The sequence below is a fragment of the Thamnophis sirtalis genome, unplaced genomic scaffold (assembly GCF_051295495.1).
Source record: "Thamnophis sirtalis isolate CommonGarterSnake01/CBP01778 unplaced genomic scaffold, rThaSir2_p1.2 scaffold_2, whole genome shotgun sequence".
In the NCBI taxonomy this organism is placed as follows: Eukaryota; Metazoa; Chordata; class Lepidosauria; order Squamata; family Natricidae; genus Thamnophis; species Thamnophis sirtalis.
Genome location: NW_028261382.1, coordinates 174,279,862 through 174,304,951, shown reverse-complemented (window position 1 = coordinate 174,304,951; position 25,090 = coordinate 174,279,862). Strand labels below are relative to the sequence as shown.

Genomic DNA, 25,090 nt, shown 5'->3' with positions numbered 1-25,090 from the left:
TATGTTATTTTTGCATCATCATGTCAAGCTGCAAATGCCTATAACTGTGATGTCGAACCTGTTCTGACCCCCCTCGTCCCACACCAAAGCACGCCGAGCCAAAGATACTATATGGAATTTATTAACAGACAGACAGGTCCTTGGCAGCAATCCAGCCTGCCAAGCTAACACTACAGTTCTCCAACATTAGTTAATGCGTTGACTCCCGCAAAAGGGGCGTGTGCACAAGCAGTCCTTTTTATAGTCTGGAGAGGAGCCTAATGACCACCAGCTGAGTGTAATTACTTCCTGTAACTGCGCAACTGTTCCTGACGGCTATTAGCTCTTCGGTGCCGGGCATCCAGGAACAACTCCTTTGGCTCCTCCCCACTGCTGGCTTCTGGATCACTCTCCCTTGTCTCCTCCCCACTGGTCCAAGGCTCCGGCACCTCCTGGTGGCCAACCAGCCTCTCTGCGCCCTGCTCGGAGTCGGAACCCCGTCCAGGGTCCTCCAGAGCCGACTCATAGGGCCCCTCGCTGTTGGGGTCTGGTGGCAGCCCCAATGGCTGGCTGGGGAATTCTGGGAGTTGAAGTCCACAAGTCTTAAAAGTTCCCAAGTTTGGACACTCCTGGCCTAGAGTATCCCATGTGTGAATGCGTTGGTTATAAACCTGTTTAATAAACCCAACAAACAGTGCAAACTATTTCCTTTGGTTCTGTCCCCAGTTTGTCGCTGAATAGTAACAGCAGTAAGCCTTATATATCGCTTTACAGCCCTCTCTAAGCAGTTTACAGAGTCAGCCTATTGCCCCCAACAATCCGAGTCCTCATTTTACCCACCTCAGAAGGACGGAAGGCTGAGTCAACCTTGAGCCCCGTCAGAATCAAACTCCAGGCTGCGGGTTAGAGTTAGCCTGCAAGATTGCATTCTAACCTGATGAAAGAAATGTCCTTCTGGGTTCGGCTCCAAGTGGGGGAAAAGACATGGAGGCTGCTTGGAAAGATGGTTTATTGGTGGACAGGGCCACATGGCTTGAGCCCTGAACAGAAAAGGTGATCACATGCTTCAATGTTGGTGGAGAGGAAGAGAAGGGCTGAGGGAGGGGCTTGCTAGGCTTTTTATACCCTGTTCAGTCCCACCTCTCTGTTTCCTGTTCCTGTGTAAGAAATGTATTCTGATTGGTTGTCAGACTCCCATGGGGCCATGCAGGAGCAACTCTCTAGGATGTGTTTTGAATCCAGGTTTGATTGAGTTCTCAGATGCCACGTCGTCAGTTGCGGCCAATATTATCATGCTTTCCTGTAGCTGAAGTGGAGAAGTCTTTATTATGTAAAGTGGACTAGCTTGGCCTTCTTAATGGCCCATTGACAAAGTGGGGATGGGCAGGAAGCTACAGGAAGCTATTCTGTCTTTTAAAACACGTTTCTTCCTTTTCACATCCAGAGAAATATTCTGCCTTTTCAATATTTCCTAGGATATTTCATTTTTCTGGGAGAGGGCTGGGTGATAACTTCCTACACAGATACAAAGATAATAATCCCCACATAATTAATTGGAACCTTGCATGCTAACCATGCTATAATGTATGTTGCTAAATTAGCAAAGCAAAACTAGGGTCAGTTGGGGCTGAAAGCCCTATGAAGCGGTATATAAGTCTAATAAATGAATGAATGAATGAATGAATAAAATGCCCTGGATTCAGTGAAAGGCATGCAAAATTGAAGCCAACGATGCGCACCATGGCTGGGTTGAAAAGCCCAATTGAGATTGCGCCCCCTTGCGGTCACTTTCCCTGCAAACGAGGAAGGCGGAACCGCCCAAGACGAGACTTGCGGGTGGGAAAGAAGGGGGAAAAAATGACTCGACTTGCGCGGCTGCGGAGCCTCTTCTCGCACCTCTCCAGCTCCGCAACGCTGGCAGCGGTCCCGAGACCCACGACGGCTGCCTATAGGTAAAAAAACAAATTGCCCCGCGGGACGGGACGAGAGACGCGAGGAACCCACTTATAGGAGCTGAATGGGGGGGGGGGGGGGCGAAACCGCAGTGCGCACGCGGGATTGGCCGCAAGAGAAAAGCGGGGACGTGTTTAATGCCGCGGCGAAGGGGCGGCGGGGGGGGGGTGCGGTGGAGATGCGGTGGGCTGAATTAGGGGTGGGGGGGATCGATTGCATGAATTTAGAGGGCCCCGAGGACTTCATTGCAAACCCGGAGAGGGTTTAGGTCCAAGCGAAGCGCTTGGCAGCCTTGCTATGGTTTGTTAGTGTGTGTGTGTGTGTGTGTGTGTGCCTATTAATTTGTGCACTGTGTGTGCCTTTTAGGTTTGTGAACCCGCGTTTCTTGAATGGGACGAAGTCTGGTCGTATGAATCCGATTTAAGATCGCATGACGTAAAAGCCTTAATGCTCTAGAGCAGGGGTCTCCGACTTTGGCAACTTTAAGAACTATGGACTTCAACTCCCAGAGTTCCTCAGCCAGCAAAGCGTAAATTATGCTGGCTGAGGAATTCTGGGAATTGAAGTCCACAAGTCTTAAAGTTGCCAAGGTTGGAGACCACTGCTCTAGACATTCTTTCCTTTAATGCAGGGGTCTCCAACCTTGGCACCTTTATGACTTGTGGACTTCAATTCCCAGAATTCCTCAGGCAGCATAATTTACTCTCTTGTAATCCCTTCCTGTAATCTCTCCATTTAGATCAGAGGTCTTCAAACTTGGCAACTTTAAGACTTGTGGACTTCAACTCCCAGAATTCCTCAGGCAGCACATGCTGGCTGAGGAACTCTGGGAGTTGAAGTCCACAAGTCTTAAAGTTGCCAAGGTTGGAGACCACTGCTCTAGACAGTCTTTCCTTTAACGCAAGGGTCTCCAACCTTGGAATCTTTATGACTTGTGGACTTCAATTCCCAGAATTCCTCAGTCAGCATAATTTACTCTCTTGTAATCCCTTCCTGCAATCTCTCCACTTAGATCAGAGGTCTTCAAACTTAGCAACTTTAACACTCGTGGACTTCAATTCCCAGAATTCTCCAGACAGCATAATTTACTCTCTTGTAATCCCTTCCTGCAATCTCTCCACTTAGAGGTCTTCAAACTTGGCAACTTTACGACTTGTGGACTTCAACTCCCAGAATTCCTCAGCCAGCACCTGCTGGCTGAAGAATTCTGGGAGTTGAAGTCCACGAGTCGTAAAGTTGCCAAGATTGGAGACCCCCTGCTTTTACAGAGGCTCCGCAAAACTCACCTGTCGAAATAATATATTGGCCAGTGGGAAAAACACCTGCAAAAGCCTTCAGGAATAATCGCTGGGGGAAGAACAATCGCATCTATACCCACCCACCCCCCTCTCCATTAGACAAACAGCTGTCTGGGAGAATAAGTTTCCGAACGAGTTAATAAAATTAAAATTATTCTTTAATTTAAAAAATGACAGCCAATTAAGCCAAAAAACTATATATAAATATATATAGAGCTGTGTATAAAGGTGTGTAGATATAGAAGCGAAATATTATATACATGCACAGGTATGATAAGATACGAAGTGTGCTGTGCTCAGCTGGAATCTGTGGACATGTAATTTAAACTCTTCCCTGCTCCTTCGAGATCCGGATTCCTTTTATTTGACGGAGAAATCTGATTCCTTTTGTTTGGCAGAGGCAGCCCTGCCCTTCCTTCTAAAATTCAAGTTTATTTGAGAAAACCTGGTGTGTGCAAATTCAGAACAAGGCAGTTCTTATTTGCAAAGGGCTTTAGTAGTTATTGTGGCCTTTCCCACCATCAGTGCACTTTTGAGAACAGCTGAAGGTCCAGGTTGGGAATAGAAAACCCAAGAGAAGGTGTCCCTCTGTGATCTAACTTGATTCCAATTTGATGGCATATAGCAATAGCAATAGCAGTTAGACTTATATACCGCTTCATAGGGCTTTCAGCCCTCTCTAAGCGGTTTACAGAGTCAGCATATCGCCCCCAACAACAATCCGGGTCCTCATTTTACCCACCTCGGAAGGATGGAAGGCTGAGTCAACCTTGAGCCGGTGAGATTTGAACCGCTGAACTGCAGATAACAGTCAGCTGAAGTGGCCTGCAGTACTGCACCCTAACCACTGCTCCACCTCGGCTCTTATACAAGCAAAAAATTCAACAGGGCAGCCATGATAATGTTATGGAAACTCTTCTTGGTTTTCATAGCAATAGCAATAGCAGTTAAACTTATATACCGCTTCATAGGGCTTTCAGCCCTCTCTAAGCGGTTTACAGAGTCAGCATATTGCCCCCAACAACAATCCGGGTCCTCATTTCACCCACCTCGGAAGGATGGAAGGCTGAGTCAACCTTGAGCCGGTGAGATTTGAACTGCTGAACTGCAGATAACAGTCAGCTGAAGTGGCCTGCAGTACTGCACCCTAACCACTGCGCCACCTCGGCTCACATAATCAGCGAATCAATCAGTATGTTATTGTGATTAAATATCCTTTCCTAACCTTATGTCCACAAAAAAATGTTGGAATTGCCACTCAAAAAATACCTGTTGGTTTTGCCGACTGGGAATTTTGGAAAACACCTTTAGCAGATTCTCTCCCTCCCCCCTTTTTTTCCATTCAGTTGTGTCTGATGAATGGACACAATGAATCCTTTCAGTTTTCTCGGAAGGATTTTCAGAAATGGCTTGCCTGCTTTTTAGAAAGAAAGAAGCTGAAAGAAAGTATCTGGCTCAAGGTAACTCAACTGGCTTTGGGCCTAATAGATACCTTGTTGCAAAAATCTGAGTTGGAAAGTTGGAATAGACAAGAGCTTTAAGACACAAAACTGTTGTGGCCCAGCAGGAGCCGTTGGAGCTGCCACCAGACTCCAACAGCGAGGGGCCCCTCTGAGTCGGCTCTGGAAGATGTGGAGGACCCTGGACAGGGTTCCGACTCCAAGCAGGGCACAGAGAGGCTGGTTGGCCACCAGGAGGCGCCTGAGCATTGGAGCAGTGGGGAAGAGACAAGGGTGTGTGCTCCTGACGTCATGCATTGGAGCAGGGGGGAGGAGACAAGGGAGTTGGTCCTGGATGCCCGGCAACGGAGGGCTAATAGGCGTAATAGACAGTTACGCAGTTACAGGAGATAATTGAACTCAGCTGGTGGTAATTAGGCTCCTCTCAAGACTATAAAAGGAATGATTGTGCTCTGGAGGATTTGGCGGACCCTGGACAGGGTTCCGACTCTGAGCAGGGCGCAGAGAGACTGGTTGGCCACCAGGTGGTGCCTGAGCCTTGGACCAGTGGGGAGGAGACAAGGGGGAGTGATCCAGAAGCCCGCAGTGAGTTGTTCCTGGATGCACGCCATCGAAGAGCTACTAGGCGTCAGGAACAATTACGCAGTTACAGGAGATAATTGAACTCAGCTAGTGGTAATTAGGCTCCTCTCAAGACTATAAAAGGAATGATTGTGCACACGCCCGTTGCAGGAGTCAACGTATTTACTAGAGTTGGAGAACTCTCATGGCTAGCTTGGCAGGCTGGATTGCTGCCAAGGTTAGTCTGTGCTGGATTGTTGCCAAGGTCTAGTCTCTGTGTTAATAAATCCTTGAAGTATCTTTGTCTCGGCGTGCTTTGGTGTATGAAGAGGGGGGGGTCAGAACACAAAACTATACCTCAAATTGAACACACTAGAGGGTTGTGTGTGTCATTAAGAGAGAGAAGAGCCATACTGTGTACCATGGGTGTTAAACTCAAGGCTCCGGGCGCTATATCCTGCCTGTGGGGTGCTTAGACCGGCCCGCGGGGCCACCCTGGAAAGAGCAAAGGATCAGCCCATGGTGCCTCTTCCAGCAAAAACGGGCTCCCAATCTTAGTTTTCGGCTGGGACGGCCTCCTGCAACCCCCTGCCAGTGAAAATGGAGGGCCCTATCGAGCTCAGTTTTCACTGGCAGAGGGCTGCAGGAGGCCGTCCCAGCCGAAAACTGAGGTTGGGAGCCTGTTTTTGCTAGCAGAGCAATCGGGCCACCACAGGCACCCTAACACGAATGACGTCAAACCGTCCGGGCCCACTCTGGCCACGGCTACTCTGACCTCTTGAGGTGAAACACAACCAGTGGTGGGTTTCAAAACTTTTTAGAACCTCTTCTGTAGGTGTGGTCTGCTTTGTGGGAGTGGCTTGCCAGCCATGTGACCGGGTGGGAGTGGCTTGCTGGCCATGTGATCGGGTGGGAGTGGCTTGCCAGTCGTGTGACTGGGTGGGCATGGCCAACTTGTAAAGTGTGGTAAAACAACACATTTTGTTGTTAACAACGCTCTTACTTAGCAACCAAAATGTTGGCTCAGAAACTCTGGCATTTGAAGCACGCAAGTCTTAAAGCTGTCAAGTTACAAGACCCTTGCACCCCTAACCCTTTAGAAAAAAAACCCCAGGGGTGTTCAAACTTGACAGCTTTAAGACTTGTGGATTTCAACTCCCAGAATTCCTCCTCCAGTCATGTTGGCTCAGAAACTCTGGCATTTGAAGCACGCAAGTCTTAAAGCTGTCAAGTTACAAAACCCTTGCACCCCTAACCCTTTAGAAAAAAACCCCCAGGGGTGTTCAAACTTGACAGCTTTAAGACTTGTGGACTTCAACTCCCAGAATTCCTCCTCTCGCTCTTCATCTTGATGATGTGCGGACGGGCAGGGGGAGAGAGCTGGAACCGGTTCTAAACGGCATGGTAGATTTGTGGAACCTCTTCTATAGAAGAGGTTAGAACTGGCAGGGACCCACCCCTGAACACAACCCTGTTGTGGCCCTCAATTAAATCGAGTTTGACACTCCCGCTGCATACAGTGCCTTACTGTGAAGATAATAGAAGAGGGGAGAACTGTGCTTGCTGTTGGGAAGAAAGATGGAATATGAAAGATTGAACCATTGAAGCTATTTCTTCCAGCACTGACATAACCTCAGCAAAAGTAGAAGTGAATGGGACCCACCTGCACTACCAACAAACTGGAAATGGGAATCATGCTGTGCTCCTACTCCCTGGCATGTTAGGTAGGGATCTAACACTTGTACTATGCTACTGATTTGGAATGGATAATATATGCAAAAACTATATCGATACGTTTGTCTGAAGATCTTTATAGTCGTGCATGACTCTAAAATAATTGCTTTTAGACACAACTAATTATCTAACTCTCTAAGTTGATTAACCTAACTATGCAAATAGACTGAAGGTGAGATAAAAATTTATTGGTTTACCTCTGATTGATAGCAAGAGATCTCCAAGGGTTTTTGATGACTGTTTCCTAAATGAGGAAACAGTATGATCCTAAACCTAACCCTAAACCTAACCCTAACCCTAACCCTAAACCTAACCCTAACCCTAACCCTAACCCTAAACCTAACCCTAAACCTAACCCTAAACCTAACCCTAAACCTAACCCTAAACCTAACCCTAAACCTAACCCTAAACCTAACCCTAAACCTAAACCTAAACCTAACCCTAAACCTAACCCTAACCCTAAACCTAACCCTAAACCTAATCCTAACCCTTAACCTAACCCTAAACCTAACCCTAACCCTTAACCTAACTCTAAACCTAACCCTAAACCTAACCCTAACCCTAACCCTAACCCTAACCCTAACCCTAACCCTTAACCTAACCCTAAACCTAACCCTAAACCTAACCCTGAACCTAACCCTGAACCTAACCCTGAACTTAACCCTGAACCTAACCCTAAACCTAACCCTAAACCTAACCCTAAACCTAACCCTAAACCTAACCCTAAACCTAACCCTAAACCTAACCCTTACCTTAACTTAAATCGCCCTTCTGCCGCCGCGCTGTTGTAAATCGCCCTCCTGTCGACGTGCTGTTGTCGACGCGTTGATGACGTTGCGGTTTTAGCAACGCGGTTTAGTCGGCCGTGGTTTTGTCTTTCGCCCTTTTATCGGGTCACGCTGTAGGACACCGCTTAGCTTTCCACTGGAGAGAGAGTGATGTTTTATAGTCACTCAGCCAGTGGCAGTGAGTTTGTGAGGAGGAAGCCAAGGGAAAAATGGTTGGTTTTTACAATGGTTGGAGAATAACAAGTGAAATTGATCATAGTGCGGCAAAAAAGGACGATTCTTAGCTTTCCTAATAGTCAAAAAAGAGACATAAAGATACAGGAAGTTCTTGACTTTACAGCAATTGAGTTAGTGACCATTCAAATTTACAACGGCACTGAAAAAAAGTGAGTTGTGACCACTTTTCACACGGCCATTGTAGCCTCCCCCTGGCCACATGATCAAAATTCAGATGCTTGGCAACGCTCATATTTATGACGGTTGCAGTATCCCATGGTCACATGATCAGCTTTCGCGACCTTCTGACAAGCAAAGACAACGGGGGAATCCAATCCTGTTACTAACTCAACAAATGGAATGATTCACTTAACAACCGTGCCAAGAAAAATCGTAAAATGGGGCAAAATTTACTTAACAAACGTCTCGCTTAGCAACATATGTTTTAGGCTCAATTGCAGACATAATTTGAGGAGTTAATTTGATCGTGCTTTGGGGACTTAAGTTTTTCTTTTGCACATATTAATACTCGTGAAATAAGTTTCTCTCTTGGTTATGATAATCTTGCAGTGTTTTTATTCTGTTGATTTAGGCAGCGGTCGGACTGATTTTGAACCACAGCTGAAGAACATAAACAAGGAGATTTTTACTGTTGTGGCCTGGGATCCTCGAGGATACGGGAAGTCAATCCCTCCAGTCCGAGATTTTCCTCCAGACTTTTTTGAAAGGGACGCAAAAGATGCAGTTGACTTGATGCAGGTAAATATGTTCGGGCTTCTCTCAAACCCAGTTCGGAAACCTTTGATTACTGAGAATTTTGCACATGAAGTTTGGGGAATCAGCAAGTAGAACCTCAAAGGTTGTGCCTTTGAAACTTCATGGGAATGAAGATTGAACCTGTTCAGAAGCAGAATGTTTCTACAGAGGACATTATTATACAATTGTATCACAGCGGCCAGTTGTTTCGCCGGATTTGGCATTGGTTACTAGCCGGGCCCCACCCAGGGGCCTAGGACGTCGTAACGTATTTTCGTAATATTTTGACAAACTTATTGAGGAGATCTCTCCGGTCGCAAGCAAAGAGGGCTCTGGCCAACTTCCCCACCGTTGCCCCTTTGCTGCCTTCCTTCATCAGCCATCTCTGGAACATCTGGTAAACCTTTTCTTTGAGTCCATCCCGTTCGTAGTCGTGGTCAATTTCGTCCAGCTCCGGGTCACTGAAACCTAGCTTACGAGCGCACTGTTTCCACTTTTTGGATAAGTTGTCTCTCACGAGGTTTAGGTAAACATCTGAAACTATAGCAGTGCTGTCTGGTGGTAGAGAAAAAAAAAAGAAAGAAAAACGAAATAGTTATTTGGGTTTCCCCAGAAAGATGTTCTTTGAGGCCATTGGTGCTATATAGGTAGTCCTTGACTTACAACCTTTCATTTAGCAAACATTCAAAGTTACAATAGCACTGAAAAAGTGACCTTTGGCTGATCATTGTAACTTACAATCATTGCAACATCCCTACAATCATTTGGAAACTGGCATGTATTGATTGCTGGTTACAGCATCCTAGGGTCTTGTGATTATTATACAATTGTATCACAGCGGCCAGCTGTTTCGCCAGATTTGGCATTGGTTACTAGTCGGGTCCCACCCAGGGGCCTAGGACGTCGTAACGTATTTTCGTAATATGCGTGCAGATCCAAGCAGTGCGGCTTTTTGCATTTGACTGATGGTGATTTTGTCAATTTTTAACTGTTTTAAATGTAATTCCAGTGCTTTTGGAATAGCACCCAGTGTGCCGATTACCACTGGAATTACCACTGCTGGTTTGTGCCATAGTCGTTGAATTTCTATTTTTAAGTCCTGATATTTTGTGATTTTTTTCATGCTCCTTCTCATCGACCCTGCTATCACCTGGTATTGCGATGTCTATGATTGTGACCTTATTTTTCTCAACCAGTGTGATGTCTGATGTATTATGCGCCAGTATTTTGTCTGTTTGTATACGGAAATCCCACAAGATCTTGACCATCTGATTTTCGGTGACTTTTTCAGGCTGATGTTCCCACCAGTTTGTTGCTGTTTTAATATTATAATTTTTGCACAGATTCCAGTGGATCATTTGTGCTACTGAATTGTGCCGCAATTTATAATCAGTCTGCGCAATTTTTTTACAGCAGCTGAGTATGTGATCAACAGTTTCATCAACTTCTTTGCAAAATAATAATAATAATAATAATAATAATAATAATAATAATAAGTAGTAGTAGTAGTAGTAGTAGTAGTAGTAGTAGTAGTAGTAGTAGTAGTAGTGACAGTTAATATGTGTTAATATGTGACAGTGTTGATTCCTGGTGACTGCCTAGCAGGGGTGGGTTTCTCGCCCCGGTGCAACCGGTTCGGTTGGAACGGGGCCGGCGGCGTCCTCGTGCACGCACGCAGTGCACGCATGCGTACTAGCGCCTGTGCGATGCTCCAGCTGCTCCTGGAGGATCGCACAGGCACTGTATGCGTTCTGCGCATGCACGGAAGCGCAGAACTCGTCAAAACCGGGTAAGAAACGCGGGCGGGCGGATCCTTCGGCGTTCCCGGAAGTTACTTACTTCCGGGTTCGCCGACCAACCGGTTCGCGGGGACCGCCGCGAACCGCCTGAAACCCACCCCTGCTGCCTAGGCAAGTGTTCTGACTGGGCTTCCAAACACGACAAGCCCTTCGTATTTAACTAAACATTCCCTTTATTAGGAGTGCCGGCAGCCACTCTCTCACAGCAGGCTACAAAGTCTCGTAAGTGATGTGTTAAGTAACGCTCGTTCCCTTCCTCTTGAAGTGCCCCCCTCCTCTCTGTCTCACCCCACATTTGCAAAGGAAGTCCTGGAAGGTGCGCTTGCTTTCTTCCAGCAGCGGAGATACGCCCACACGTGCTCAAAAGGTGCTGCAGATTCCAAGAAGAATTCTGATAGTTTCCAGACAGGATTCGTCCAGTGCAGGCTAAGACGTCCGTCCGATAAGGAGAGGAATAGTTGTCTGCCACACCTATTCATCTCCACCCCCTGCCTTTGATCCCCAGAGCTAGCGGGGGGCATTGCTAGTAGCGGTGGCTCTTCCGTCCCAAGTACCGGCCCATAGATTTCTGCTGCTCTCCTCTCCTCTGCCTTCTGCAGATTCACCCGTCAGGCACTGGACCCAGCGGTTCCTCCTCTTCCTCATCAGCCATTTCCAGACCTGGGAGTTGTTGACTCTCCATCTTATGGCTGATGGACAGCCCAGGCTTTGCCCCTGTCTCTCTCTCTCTCTGACAGCTCCAATCCCTCTTCCCCCTCGGAGCTCTCAGATTGCCTTGATGCTGACCCCTGACTCCCACAGCGCCTTCTCATCTGATTTCTTCATCTGATTCCCCTCCGGCAGCCGACAGGCCACAAGAACAAGTCACTGGAGATTTCTAGGCAATAAAGATAGTCCTTGGTTAACAATGGCCATTTGGACTGGAATTGCTGAAACAATGCAGTCATAAAATACGTTGTTACACCGATGCTACATATTATCATATATGGTGGACCTGCCAAAAGGTTAAGGCATTCTGGATAAAAATATGGTGGGTCATGCAAATTATTTTTAAAAGAAGGATAAAGTTTATTCCTCAGTTATTTTTACTAGGTATAAGTACTGACTTTACAGTGGTAGAGACTAACTTGATTCTGCACCTAATAACGGCAGCAAGACTGTTGGTGGCGCAATACTGGAAGAAGGAAGACTTGCCTACAATCCAAGAATGGACATTGAAAGTGACAAACTTAGCCAAGATGGCTAAAATATCGGCATATCTTAAAAGATCACTCAAATGAGAGATATAAACAAGACTGGAAAAAATGGATTGACTATATACAAAATAAATACGGGACCAAGAAATTCCAGTTAGCCTATGCTTAAGATCAGAAATGATTTAAACTGTTAAAAGTTAGTTCAGCAAGAAGAAGCTAAGGTCAATGTAGAGATGTCATTAATTTCTTTATTTCTTTTTTCTCAATAGATTTTAGACTGTGTTAGTTAAAAATCCATACCGTGTACGGGTTCTGGGAAGTCGGGGGGGGGGAAGGAGGTAGGGGGGGTTGGGGGGGTGGAGGGAGGGAGGGGCACACACACACAAAAAATTGTACTTCAATGTCTTAATGATTGACAAATGATGAAATATTTGTGTGTGTGGTTTTTTTTTAAAGAAATAAAGAAATGTTTGATTGATAAAATACGTTGTCACACAACCGCACTGCTTACCAATAGCAATTCTGGTGTTGCTGGTTGTCATGAGTTATTTCCAATCTGTTCTCTTATGCTCAACAAGGCGCTGGCGTTCCAAAAGTTCTCCTTGTTGGGATGGAGTGACGGCGGAATAACTGCACTCGTTGCAGCTGCAAAATATCCAGATTTGATCCGCAAAATGGTGGTGTGGGGAGCCAATGCGACCGTTACAGAAGAGGATGTGAAAATTTACAATGGTATGTACCGTGTTTTCCCAAAAACAACAATACAGGGTCTTATTTTCTTTTGACCCATAAAACAAGCGCTTGGCCTTATTTTCAGGGGGGGTCTTATCATTCTGCTGTGCTGCAATATTTTCTAGGAGGGCTTATTTTCAGGGAAGGGCTTATTTTAGCGCATGCTCTCAAAAGCCCAATTGGGCGTATTATCCGCGGAGATCTTATTTTCAAGGAAACAGGGTATCTGTCAGCCCAGTGAGGTAGTCCAGACATAAAACCAAACCAGGAGTAGTAACTCTACTTAGTAGCTCTACGTGGGGCTGCCCCTGAAAAGTGTTCGGAGGCTACAATTGGTCCAGAATGCAGCCGCACGAGCGATATCGGGTGTACCTAGATACACCCATGTAACACCTATCCTCCGCGAGCTGCACTGGATCCCTATCGGTCTCCGAACGCGCTTCAAGGTGCTGGTTATCACCTTTAAAGCCCTACATGCCCTAGGACCCGGATATCTGCGAGACCGTCTTCTGCCGCATACCTCCCAACGGCCGATAAGATCTCACAGGATGGGCCTTCTCCAGGTGCCGTCGACCGGACAATGTCGGCTGGCGACTCCTCGGGGGAGGGCCTTCTCTGTAGCTGCTCCGAACCTATGGAACGATCTACCCCCAGAGATTCGGACCCTTCCCACTCTCTCGGCCTTCCGAAAGGCCACTAAAGCCTGGCTATTCCGGCAGGCCTGGGGCTGTTGACCTCATGAATGAGGTCCAGCCCCACCTAGATTGAGTGTATGATGTGCTGCTTTTTCATCTGTTTTCTCTTTCCCTATTTTTACTTTTTTATCTTTTAGTGTTGTATTTTGTAAGCCGCCCGGAGTCCTTCGGAATTGGGCGGCATATCAATTCATTAAATTTACAATTTAAATTTTACTTTTATTGAAAGGTTATACCAACGGAATCTTGCAACTCTGAAAGACCTTCACTCCTCCCTTCCTTTTGGTTCCAAAAGAACTAGGGAAGGTTCCTTCTGAGACACTTTCTCTTCCCCATGTCCCTTCTGTGGGTTAAGATCAGAGGTGGTATTCTGCCAGTTCGGACCAGTTCACCTGAACCGGTAGCGGAAATCGCGGGTGGCCCTGTCCACCCGCCTTGGCTATATGGCATCCGATTTAGGCACTTTTTTTAGCCAAAGCGAATCTTTTTAGGGTAACCAGGACTGTGTCAGGGGAGAATAAACTGAAAGAACCACTAGAGGGCTGCTACTACCTTTCAGAAAGGCATTTGACAGATAAAAATCCACATGTGTTTGCAATAGGAAGCCAATTGAACGGATTCTGAAGAGTGGATGGGGTAATATCCTGCAGAGTCATGTCAGAAGGCATTTGACTTTGTAAACAGTCACTCACGCCCTTGTCACCTCAAGGCTGGATTATTGCAATGCGCTCTACATGGCGCTACCCCTGAAAAGCGTTCGTAGACTACAGCTAGTCCAGAATGCAGCCGCGCGAGTGATATTGGGTGTACCGAGATACACCCATATTACACCTCTCCTCCGCGAGCTGCACTGGCTGCCAATTGGTCTCTGGACGCAATTCAAGGTGTTGGTCATTACCTTTAAAGCCCTACATGGCTCAGGACCAGCGTATTTGCGAGACCGCCTACTGCCGTATACCTCCCAACGGCCGATAAGATCTCACAGGGTGGGCCTCCTTAGGACGCCGTCAGCCGGATAGTGTCGGCTGGCGGGGCCTCAGAGGAGGGCCTTCTCTGTGGCCGCTCCGACCCTGTGGAATCAGCTACCCCAGAGGTCCGGACCTCACCCACCCTCATGGCCTTCAGAAAAGCTGTTAAAACCTGGCTGTTCCGGCAGGCCTGGGGCTGTTGACCTTATTATGTAGGGTCCAGCCCCAATTTGAATGTATGCGTGTTGAGAATTTTAATCTTTATTTTTATTTGATTTTGTTTGTTTTTCTTTCTTGTTCTGTGTAAGCTGGGCGGAGTCCTCCGGGATTGGGGCGGCCTATAAATCTAATAAATTAAATTAAATTAAATTAGACGTCGATGAAGTAGACATTTCCTGTGAGATGAGATCTCCTTGAACCTTGAGCCAACTCTTGGGCTCTTCGATATGCAGTGCCATGGGGTTTAAATCTCTCCCTTATTTATTGAACATGTACATGATCCCATTGGAAGAGATCATCCAGTAACATCAAGTACACCGCACCTGGAATAGCAATTGTTAGCAATTGTTAGACTTATATACCGCTTCATAGGGCTTTCAGCCCTCTCTAAGCGGTTTACAGAGTCAGCATATTGCCCCCAACAACAATCTGGGTCCTCATTTTACCCACCTCGGAAGGATGGAAGGCTGAGTCAACCTTGAGCTTGGTGGGATTTGAACAGCCGAACTGCTGAACTGCAGTCAGCTGAAGTAGCCTGCAGTGCTGCATTTAACCACTGCGCCACCTTGGCTCATAATGGAAGGATCTCAGAATCATGACTTATGTCCTCATCTCTAAATCCGTTTGAGACACTTTGGCAACTGGGCATTTGCCTACGGCACGCTGCTAAATTATGATGCATACATATACACACACACATACATATATATTATGCTTATATAAATATTTAGTATAGGCACATGTTACGCATATATCTTTTAAAAGAATAACTATATTTTCAATCAAAAAATTTCAATCAAAAATAAAATATTTTGCCTTCTCCCCCCACCACCCCTTGTTAACTGCATTTAACTGAATGAGTAATTTTCACTTGAGCCTTATTCTAGACCAAGATAGATTTAAAACCCAGCAAACCGAACAAGATACTTTTACTTAATTAAGTAGCATGGTGTACACAAAAACAACTACTACACACTTTGTTTGTTTTTTTTAAAAAAAAATCTAGATTCTCCTAATGAGAAATAGCGCAGCAGGCACAAGAAATTAAAGTAGTTACAATCTCTAGAATAACAGATTACTCTGTGAAAGAAAATAATCCAATTAGTACAATAATTATACATTTTCTCCTTTTCTACTCAGCAAATGCCACTTAAGCAGGCGCATTACTTCCTTGGTAAAAAGTATTTGCGGCTAAGATTTCTGAAATGGGTTTGTAAGACAGGTTCCAATGTTGCTTAAAGCATCTGAAGGTGATAAATATTTAATAGGCTACATTAACCGCTAAAGACACTGGATGGGAAAATGGTCCAAATGTTGATTACTTTCTCTAAGGAAGTGTTTAGTTTAAAAACTCCCTTACTACGCATCCTTTGAGTTCAAATGTGTCCCTGTGATCCAGTGGTGGGTTTCAAAAATTGTTGGAACCTACTCTGTGGGTGTGGCCTCCTTTGTGGGAGTGGCTTGCCACCCATGTGACCGGATGGGAGTGGCTTGCTGCTCATGTGACCGGAGGGGAGTGGCTTGCCACCCATGTGACTGGATATGAAATTATGAATTAGTACTTAGGTCGGTCCAAGGAGCTATTCAGAAGTTAGTGGTTAGAAGCAATCGTAAAGCAAGATATGGAATTAAAACCAGAAATATTTTGTTGGCTATTTGAAAGGGATTATAATATATATTTAATTTTACACATGCTAGCAGCTGCTGGAATTGTGTTTGCACAACAGTGGAAAAACAGAGATATGTAAATGAATGAATATTACAATGTGCAGGAATAAATAAACTGACAATTAAAATCAAGAAGGCTTTGAATACTTTTTCACGTGGGATTGGTTTTAGCAATTGCCAACTAACGGAAACAGAAATTAGAAATCCAAAAGTATGAAAGAAAACACCAATTATGTAAGGAAAGGTCCCTAAAATGTATAAGGAAATATTATTAGATCATTATTAATGCGTAGATAACTGTGGGACATTACACACCCACCAGTGGTGGGTTTCAAAAATTTTTGGGACCTCTTCTGTAGGTGTGGCCTGCTTTCCGGGTCCACTAGTAGAACCTCTTCTAACCGGTTCGGTAGATTTGACGAACCGGTTCTACCGAACAGGTGCGAACTGGTAGGAACCCACCTCTGCTGTGATAATTCATTTGCATAGCTCATGAGTTTCCTATGGTTGTCTGTGTAATTTTGAAATATGAAACTGTACATTCTGTTCAACACCACTATATGTAAAATCCTTTTGTACCAATTTACTGAGTGGCTGAGCAGGATCTAGGCAACATTTTCCATGTTCAAAGAGTTAAATCAAAGGGATCCAAATGCTTTTTCTGAAGCTGCTTAAGGCTTTAGGTATAGAATCCTGAAATATATTACACCACCAACCACACCACCAACCAAACTATCATAAAAGGATATAAAAGCGGCTTTTGAGTTTGCCAAAGCTAGTTATTAGACTAAATGAAAAAAAAATGAGGTATGGATGGGATTTACTATATAGGCATCTGTTCTGACCCCCTTCGTACCACATCAACACACACTCCGAGCCAAAGATAAGTTACGGCATTTAATTAACAGACAGACAGGTCCTTGGCAGCAAACCGGCACAGACAAGCTTGGGCAGCAATCCAGCACAGATAAGCCTTGGCAGCAATCCAGCCTGCCAAGCTCACAGTAATGTTCTTCAACATTAGTTCCTGCGTTGACTTCTGCAAAAGGGGTGTGTGCACAAGCAGTCCTTTTATAGTCTGGAGAGGAGCCTAATGACCACCAGCTGAGTGCAATTACCTCCTGTAATTGTGTAATTGTTTCCTTACGCCTATTAGCTCTCCGGTGCCGGGCATCTAGGAACAACTCCCTTGGCTCCACCCCACTGCTGATGTCCGGATCACACTCCCTTGTCTCCTCCCCACCGGTCCAAGGCTCTGGCGCCTCCTGGTGGCCAACCAGCCTCTCTGCGCCCTGCTCTGAGCTGGAACCCTGTCCAGGGTCCTCCACATCCTCCAGAGCCGACTCATAGGGCCCCTCGCTGTCGGAGTCTGGTGGCAGCTCCAACGGCTCCTGCTGGGCCACAACAGGCATCTATACATACCACAATCATCCCCAAATAAGGAAATATCAAAAGCCTAACTCTGGGGTAGACATAATAGGTCACATGGTTTCCATTGTGATCTCACAATACATGTTTTCTCATCCCCTTGCAGATGCCTATAGGTAGGAGGAAAATTATGTTTTCCTTTATAGTCTCAGTGTAGAAAGTGACAGGGGGCAATATGTATTCTAATTAGGTAAATTTCATTTTGTACTTGGAAATTGCGGTATGTGATGAGAAATATTGAGACATGAGAGATATGTGAGGAGTAACATTTGTCGTCCTATGTTGAGTTGTCCAACAGAGAATGGTGAGTTATCTTGTGGCGAGTTGGAGCATGGCGAATTGTTATAGACCCTCTGTGCTTATATTACATATTTATCTAAATATTCTACAGTGACAATTGTTCATTTGAGTCATTAGAAATCCTGCCTTACGGTTCTCAATAATCTAGAAATCTGTTAAACCTTTCTGCCTATTACAAACAACATTTCCAATGCAAATATTTCGAAAGAGATAAGTCATATTTAAGAGGAGCAACAATAACCCCAGAGAGATTTCTAATGCCTGAAGATTAGAAAAAATAATCTTACGAAAGCAGGTTTGTAAACTTTTATGGATCAAATCCAAGTAATCAGATAATAGTCTGAAGACCGTAATTAATTGAATAAATTGGATAATCCAAATTGAATAAAGGGATTTTTGCATTTAACCTCTTCAAATACTCATTGGTTGATTCAGTTCCCCAGAATATACGTTTTAAGAACAATATAAAATATATAAAAATCTCAGTTCAGCAGCCAACATATCAAAATATGAAGTATAACGTATGCATTTAAAGAGTCTCTAATTATTTTCAAGCCATTTGATCATTTTTAAAATACCCTGTGGGTTCAAAATGCTCACACAGGCATTTAAAAATTGCATACCAGGTCAGAGATAATACTAAAGGGGAAACTATATCTTATCATTACATACAGGTCTCCGTGATGTTTCAAAATGGAGTGAAAAAGCAAGAAAGCCTTTGGAAGCAATGTATGGACATGAATATTTCAGCAAAATATCTTCAGCTTGGGTAGATGGAATCTCCCAGTTCATGAAAAACCCAAATGGTAAGAACCTGGTACTGTGGCCTAGTTTGTTTTATCTCATATATTTTTTTAAAGTAATACTTTTGTGTTTCCCATATCCCAGATACATTATCCTCCTGCCTTTGCTGCAACTTTTCATTCCTGCCATCTTTCTCTTGATGCTGTTTTCAGGAAAAGTTGCATGTGAAAGAGAGACTTGGTGGGGAAGGGGGTCCATGGCATAGCATAGTTGCTTTCAGAAGATCATGGTGCTATGCAGGGGTGGGTTCCTGCCAGTTCTAACCTCTTCTATAGAAGAGGTTCCACAAATCTACTGTGCCGTTTAGAACCGGTTCCAGCTCCCTCCCCCCGTCCGTCCGCACATCATCAAGATGAAGTGCGAGAGGAGGAATTCTGGGAGTTGAAGTCCACAAGTCTTAAAGCTGTCAAGTTTGAACACCCCTGGGGTTTTTTTTTCCTAAAGGGTTAGGGGTGAAAGGGTCTTGTAACTTGACAGCTTTAAGACTTGCACGCTTCAATGCCAGAGTTCCTGAGCCAACATGACTAGTGGAGTAATTCTGGGAATTGAAGTCCACAAGTCTTAAAGCTGTCAAGTTTGAACACCCCTGAGTTTTTTTTTTTTCTAAAGGGTTAGGGGTGCAAAGGTCTTGTAACTTGACAGCTTTAAGACTTGCATGCTTCAATGCCAGAGTTTCTGAGCCAACATTTTGGTTGCTAAGCAAGAGCGTTGTTAGGTGAGTTTCACCACATTTTACAAGTTGGCCACGCCCACCCGGTCACATGTTCGGCAAGCCACTCCCACCTGGTCACATGGCCGGCAAGGTATTTCCACCCGGTCACATGGCCAGCAAGCCACTCCCACAAAGCAGGCCACACCTACAGAAGAGGTTCTAAAAAAATTTGAAACCCACCACTGGTGCTATGTTTGAGGAAGTTGAATGAGCTCATTCAAGCCCTTTGCACCCCTCGATGACCATAGAGACTGGGAACGAACAAAGAAGTGTCTCCTAGCCTAATGTTTTCAAGAGGTGTTATACATTCCATCATCCTCAATCAGCATTGCCCTTCCCTCACAGTAGCTGAGTCGGAATATAGCAATAGCAGTAGACTTATATACCGCTTCATAGGGCTTTCAGCCCTCTCTAAGCAGTTTACAGAGAGTCAGCATATTGCCCCCAACAATCTGGGTTCTCATTTTACCCACCTCGGAAGGATGGAAGGCTGAGTCAACCCTGAGCCGGTGGGATTTGAACCGCTGAACTGCTGATCTAGCAGTAGCCTGCAGTGCTGCATTTAACCACTGCGCCACAGCTGGGGGGCCATTTGATCGCAGGAACTGCCCTTAACAGTAAAGTATAACCTTGTGATCACCCCCCTCATGTTCTCTGAGTGGAGAACTCGAAGTGCCAAAGGGTGAAGTATTTATTGAAGTAGAGTACAGGAAGTTTGTAGGAACAGTACTTACAACAGTTTGGAAGAACATCTAGAAATAGATTTCTGCATGGAAACATTATAAACTCATTGTAGATAGTCCTTAATGACTGCCCCACGACCTCCCGTAGTAACATTCCAGGCACTTGGCAACTGATTTACCCTTACAACTGGTTGCAACACCCCGTGGTCGTATGATTATGATTTGCAATGGCAAAAATGCCCATTAGATGTGCTGGGTTTGCTTAACGACCACATATTCCACTTGATGACCACGGCACAGTTTACGACGATAGCAATAGCAATAGTTAGACTTATATATGGCTTTATAGGGCTTTCAGCCCTCTCTAAGCGGTTTACAGAGTCAGCATATCGCCCCCAACAACAATCCGGGTCCTCATTTCACCCACCTCGGAAGGATGGAAGGCTGAGTCAACCTTGAGCCTGGTGGGATTTGAACAGCCGAACTGCTGAACTGCAGTCAGCGGAAGTAGCCTGCAGTGCTGCATTTTTAACCACTGCGCCACCTCGGCTCTCAAAACGATCATAAAAACAGTCGTAAAATCAAATTTGGCCACGTGGTGCCTCACAAAGAAAACCCAACCTTTAGTGAAATAAATTACTCGGGCCAACTTTCACTGTGAATTCACACAGTACATCTGAAGTGTTCCTTTCCCTGATGAAGAATAAACATCAAGGCAACGATTGTCTTCTATGGTAGATAGAAGGACTCAGCTTCATAAACAGTTCATAAACTCAGCATTTATCATAGGCTGGCATCTTAACTTCCCTTGGAGAGTAATTTTAAAAATATATATATATCAAGAATTACCGATGTGCTCTGTTTCTTGAATGGAACAAAAATGTTTTGGAGCCCAACAAATGCTCCTATTTCATTCCTCCTTTATTGAGTCAATTATACTCTGCAAAGCACATGATATAAGTCACAGACTGGTTTCTGCTTCTTAATTCCAGGCTGGATCATAAGAACAAACACAGGTGTGATTGTTCTAATTATTCTAATTCATTCATAACCTGAGGAATGTTCGGTTCACCTGGAGAAGAGGGAGGGTGAAAGAAAGCTTCATTTTCAAACGTCCTAACATGTCTCCATCCTCTCCCCCAAACACACACACACAACAACAACCTCTGCTAGGAATATAGGGGAGAACAAGAAGCTGCTTTATTGCATATGAGTTGCTTGTGTTGTTTTACTTCCATTTTAAATATGGTACGTATTAACTTTACCTACTTCTGCTTCTCCGGAGCTAAGTCAATCATTGCCAGTAGTAGTTGAAAAGCAATAGTTGTTCAGAACTAATTACCACCAGGTTGGGTTTTTCCAACAAGGTCACCTTAAGTGCTTTCTGCTTGGAATTGTTGTTCAACATGTTAAGGACGGAAAGGTTAAATTAGGGGAAAGATATAGAATTAACCTCTAGACTGGGGAATAAAGCGGTCGTAATTACTACCCTCTGTTTAACATTTTGGTGATTCGTAGAAGTCACTTCCAAGGTGGGTAGCAAATCTTAAGAAGAAATAATGTCCAGTTTTCCTATATGCCCAACAAGACTCCCTTTAAAATCGTAATTCTGCCTAAAATGCTAATCTGTGATTTCAAAGTTCAGATGAAAACGTTAGATTTACCTAACAGACTTTTCTTCATTATGGTCATTGGCACAGTTGCCTTGTTTCAAAAACCCATGAAGTTTCATGCGTAGGTATTTTTTGGGGGCCTGTGCTTACACCAGATCATGTATATGAACATTGTTTCTCCCACGTATGAAGAAAGGCCCTCAAGACTTAATCTTCTAGATATATTCGGAGACGGGAGGGATACACCAATGTTTTGAATCATGTTACAAGTGTAATTTTAAATTGTGCAGACTACGTTTAATGGCATATAAATCGGGCATTGTTTATTTTCCCTTCTCATATATGGATATGTATGTGTGTGTTTACACACACACACACACACACACACACAAACATTCGCTTCCTCCCATATTTGGGCATACCAGGTGCTTTGACATAACACTTAATCATTTCCTTGGCTCAGCTGACAAAGGAGGAGAGCTTGTGGCTTAGAGGTTAATACAACTGCCTAACATGTAAAAACAGAATGAAACACTGGTAATTTATTTGGATTTTTATTTTATTTTTTGCAATTTATATTTAGACTGGTCACAGAGTTTGGTTACTTTGTCAGATGAAGGAAGATTACTTTTTAAAAAAACCAAGAACTGGTACGCCTGGTACGTCAGTTGCGCCCCTTCCTGGATTGGGATGATTTGTGCACAGTCACTTATGCCCTCGTCCTTTTTCGCCTGGACTACTGTAATGCTCTCTACATGGGGCTGCCCTTGAAGAGCACCCGGAAGCTTCAACTGGTCCAGAATGCAGCCGCGCACCTTGGCACCTAGGTGCTCCCATATTACACCCCTTTTAGGCGGCCTGCACTGGTTTCCGGTTGTCTTCCGGGTGTGATTCAAGGTACTAATTATGACCTTTAAAGCGCTCCATGGCTTAGGCCCAGGGTACCTGCGAGACCACCTACTGCCACCGGTAGCCTCCCACCGTCCAGTGCGATCCCACAGAGTTGGCCTCCTCAGGGTGCCGTCGGCCAGACAGTGCCGGCTAGCGATCCCCAGGGGGAGAGCCTTCTCTGTGGGAGCGCCTTCCCTCTGGAATGAGCTGCCCCCGGAGCTTCGTATAATCCCCGGCCTCCGGTCCTTCCGACGCCCCCTAAAAAGTTGGCTTTTCCAGCAAGCCAGCCTGGCCTGAACAAAACAAAATAAATTATTGATCACTGTTAATTTTAATTCGATTTTTTTTTTAAAAAAAATGTCATTGTCAATTTTAATTGGGTTTGGGATATTCTATTTAATTTTTTTTTAACTTTTGTATTATGTGTTTCTTTTAATGTTGTACGACGCCCTGAGTCCTTGGGAGAAGGGCGGCGTATAAATCTAATAAACCTAAACCTAATCAACCCAAAGGCAAAATAATCTTCAGTTTCCACGAAACTCAACCAGGTTCTCTTTAGGCAAATCATAAACGTGATTTATTATTACGTGGAGGAGAGGCAGTGACACGTTTATATCAGCCACAATATATTTTGTTTGCATTCGCTAGATAGCAAAAAAAATAAATATTGAAAAGAAAGTTTGGGATCATCTTATTGATATAAAATGCCATTGGATTAAACTGCTCTTCTCATTTAACTGTCTGCATTTGATTAACTGAAGCGTTCATTATTGGGAGGGAATCTGGAGAGAACGCAAAAAATTGCAGCTGTGATTAAAACAAGGCTCTCAAGCAGCTCTCACTGGCTATTCCAAATTGCTCGTCAGTGATGTTAAGGTTAGAGAAATACAGCTGTTTTGCACATTCTGTTGTCACATTTTTTGCCTGTTTTAAATAAAGAGATTCATTTTCGCTCACTGCCTGGGCCCTATGGAGATTCTCAGCCATCCAAGTCATGGTTTTCCCAAAGGTGCTTTTTCAAGAGGCCACAGGACTTTCTCGTTTTTCTTCGAAGATGTTCCACTTGTCATCCAAGAAGCCTTCTTCAGCTCTGCCTGGATAGTGGGGAATGGAAGGATTTATATTCTTCTTGTTCCTCCAACAGGTGATATCTGTCAGCGTTTGCTGCCTCATATTAAATGCCCAACGCTAATTATACATGGCGAGAAAGACCCATTGGTACCCCGTTTTCATGCAGAATATCTCCACAAGCATATCGGAGGTTCACGGTAAGTCTCATACCCTTACTGGTTGGGTGAGAATCTGATGTAATGAATATTTATCATTTTGTAAAACATTCACCGCCCCCCGCGTCCTCCTGCTTTTATTATAGGTGACTTCAGGTGCCATACATTTTTAAGGGTGCTGCAGAAATATACAAATATTTCCAAGATAGCTAAGGAATTAAAGAACCTTTCACATTAAGTTCACCTTGCAGATTCCCTGAAGCACAAATCTCTTATTCTGCTTGAGAATGCAAATTGGGAGCCAGTTTGGTCTAGTGCTAGCTTAGATATTAGGAATCTGCAAGTTCTAGTCCTGTCTTAGGCATGAAAATCCAGTTGGACCAGTCGCTCTCTATCAGCCCAATTTGCCTTAACAGGGTGGTTGTTGCGGAGAAAATAGGAGGAGGAAGGAATATTGCAAGTTTGCAAGTTTAATAACATTTATATGCCGTAGGACTCCGGGCGGCTTACAGTACAGAATAAATTTTAAAAAAATAAAATAGAGGGAAAGAAAAGATAGATTTAAAGACAGCACACCATGCACTCCGTTCTAAATGGGGCTCGACCGTATTTTTGGGGTCAACAGCCCCAGGCCTGCCGGAACAGCCAGGTTTTAATGGCTTTCCGGAAGGCCGAGAGAGTGGGAAGGGTCCGGATCTCTGCGGGGAGATCATTCCACAGGGCTGGCGCAGCTACAGAGAAAGACCTCCCCCAAGTAGTCGCCAACCGGCATTGCCCGATTGACGGTACCCGAAGGAGGCCCAGCTTGTGAGATCTTATGGGTCGTTGGGAGGTATGTGGCAGGAGGCGGTCCCGCAGATATCCAGGTCCCAAGCCATGTAGGGCTTTAAAGGTAACGACCAGCACCTTGAAGCGCGTTCGGAGACAGATGGGAAGCCAGTGCAGCTTGCGGAGGATAGGTGTAACATGGGTGTATCTAGGTACACCTGATATCGCTCGCGCAGCTGGCTGGAGAATTCTGGGAGTTGAAGTCCACAAGTCTTAAAGTTGCCAAGTTTGGGAACCACTGTCCTAGAATGACAAAAGTGGGATTTCCATTGGCTGCCATTTCTAATTTTAGTGTCATTTTGGAAAACAGCAAATCACCAGTTTCCTTGGCTCACTTTAACCTATTCAACCTTTTGTTGTTGCAGGTTGCATTTTATGCCTGAAGGAAAACATAATTTACACCTACGGTTTGCGGAAGAGTTTAACAAAATGGTAGAAGAATTTCTTGTGTAGAGCACCCATTTCTTTGCTGTTTCCTGAGAGATTGGTATAGTTCAAAATGAAACTGGCAACAGCAAACTGTATTCTTAAGGGAAAGAGTGCAACAAGGGAACATACATTATTTGTCCTACTCATTATTTGT

The 25,090-nt window shown here is 44.7% G+C and overlaps 1 protein-coding gene across 1 annotated transcript; it reads left to right on the top strand.

Annotated features, from left to right (window-relative positions):
• The first annotated feature begins 1,757 nt into the window (after window positions 1-1,757).
• Window positions 1,758-25,086, top strand: BPHL (biphenyl hydrolase like). The gene is made up of 7 exons (XM_087703876.1): window positions 1,758-1,931; window positions 6,872-6,975; window positions 8,582-8,748; window positions 12,319-12,472; window positions 18,425-18,556; window positions 23,598-23,721; window positions 24,873-25,086. The coding sequence occupies exons 1-7, from the start codon at window positions 1,837-1,839 to the stop codon at window positions 24,958-24,960; spliced, it is 864 nt and encodes a 287-aa protein (XP_087560002.1). The 5' UTR covers window positions 1,758-1,836; the 3' UTR covers window positions 24,961-25,086.
• Window positions 25,087-25,090: the final 4 nt, after the last annotated feature.

Coding starts and splice junctions, on each gene's coding strand:
- BPHL (XM_087703876.1), top strand. CDS start 1,837: ATGACTCGACTTGCGCGGCTGCGGAGCCTCTTCTCGCACCTCTCCAGC. Junction 6,976..8,581: donor CCTACTCCCTGGCATGTTAG/GTAGGGATCTAA, acceptor CTGTTGATTTAG/GCAGCGGTCGGACTGATTTT. Junction 12,473..18,424: donor GGATGTGAAAATTTACAATG/GTATGTACCGTG, acceptor CATTACATACAG/GTCTCCGTGATGTTTCAAAA.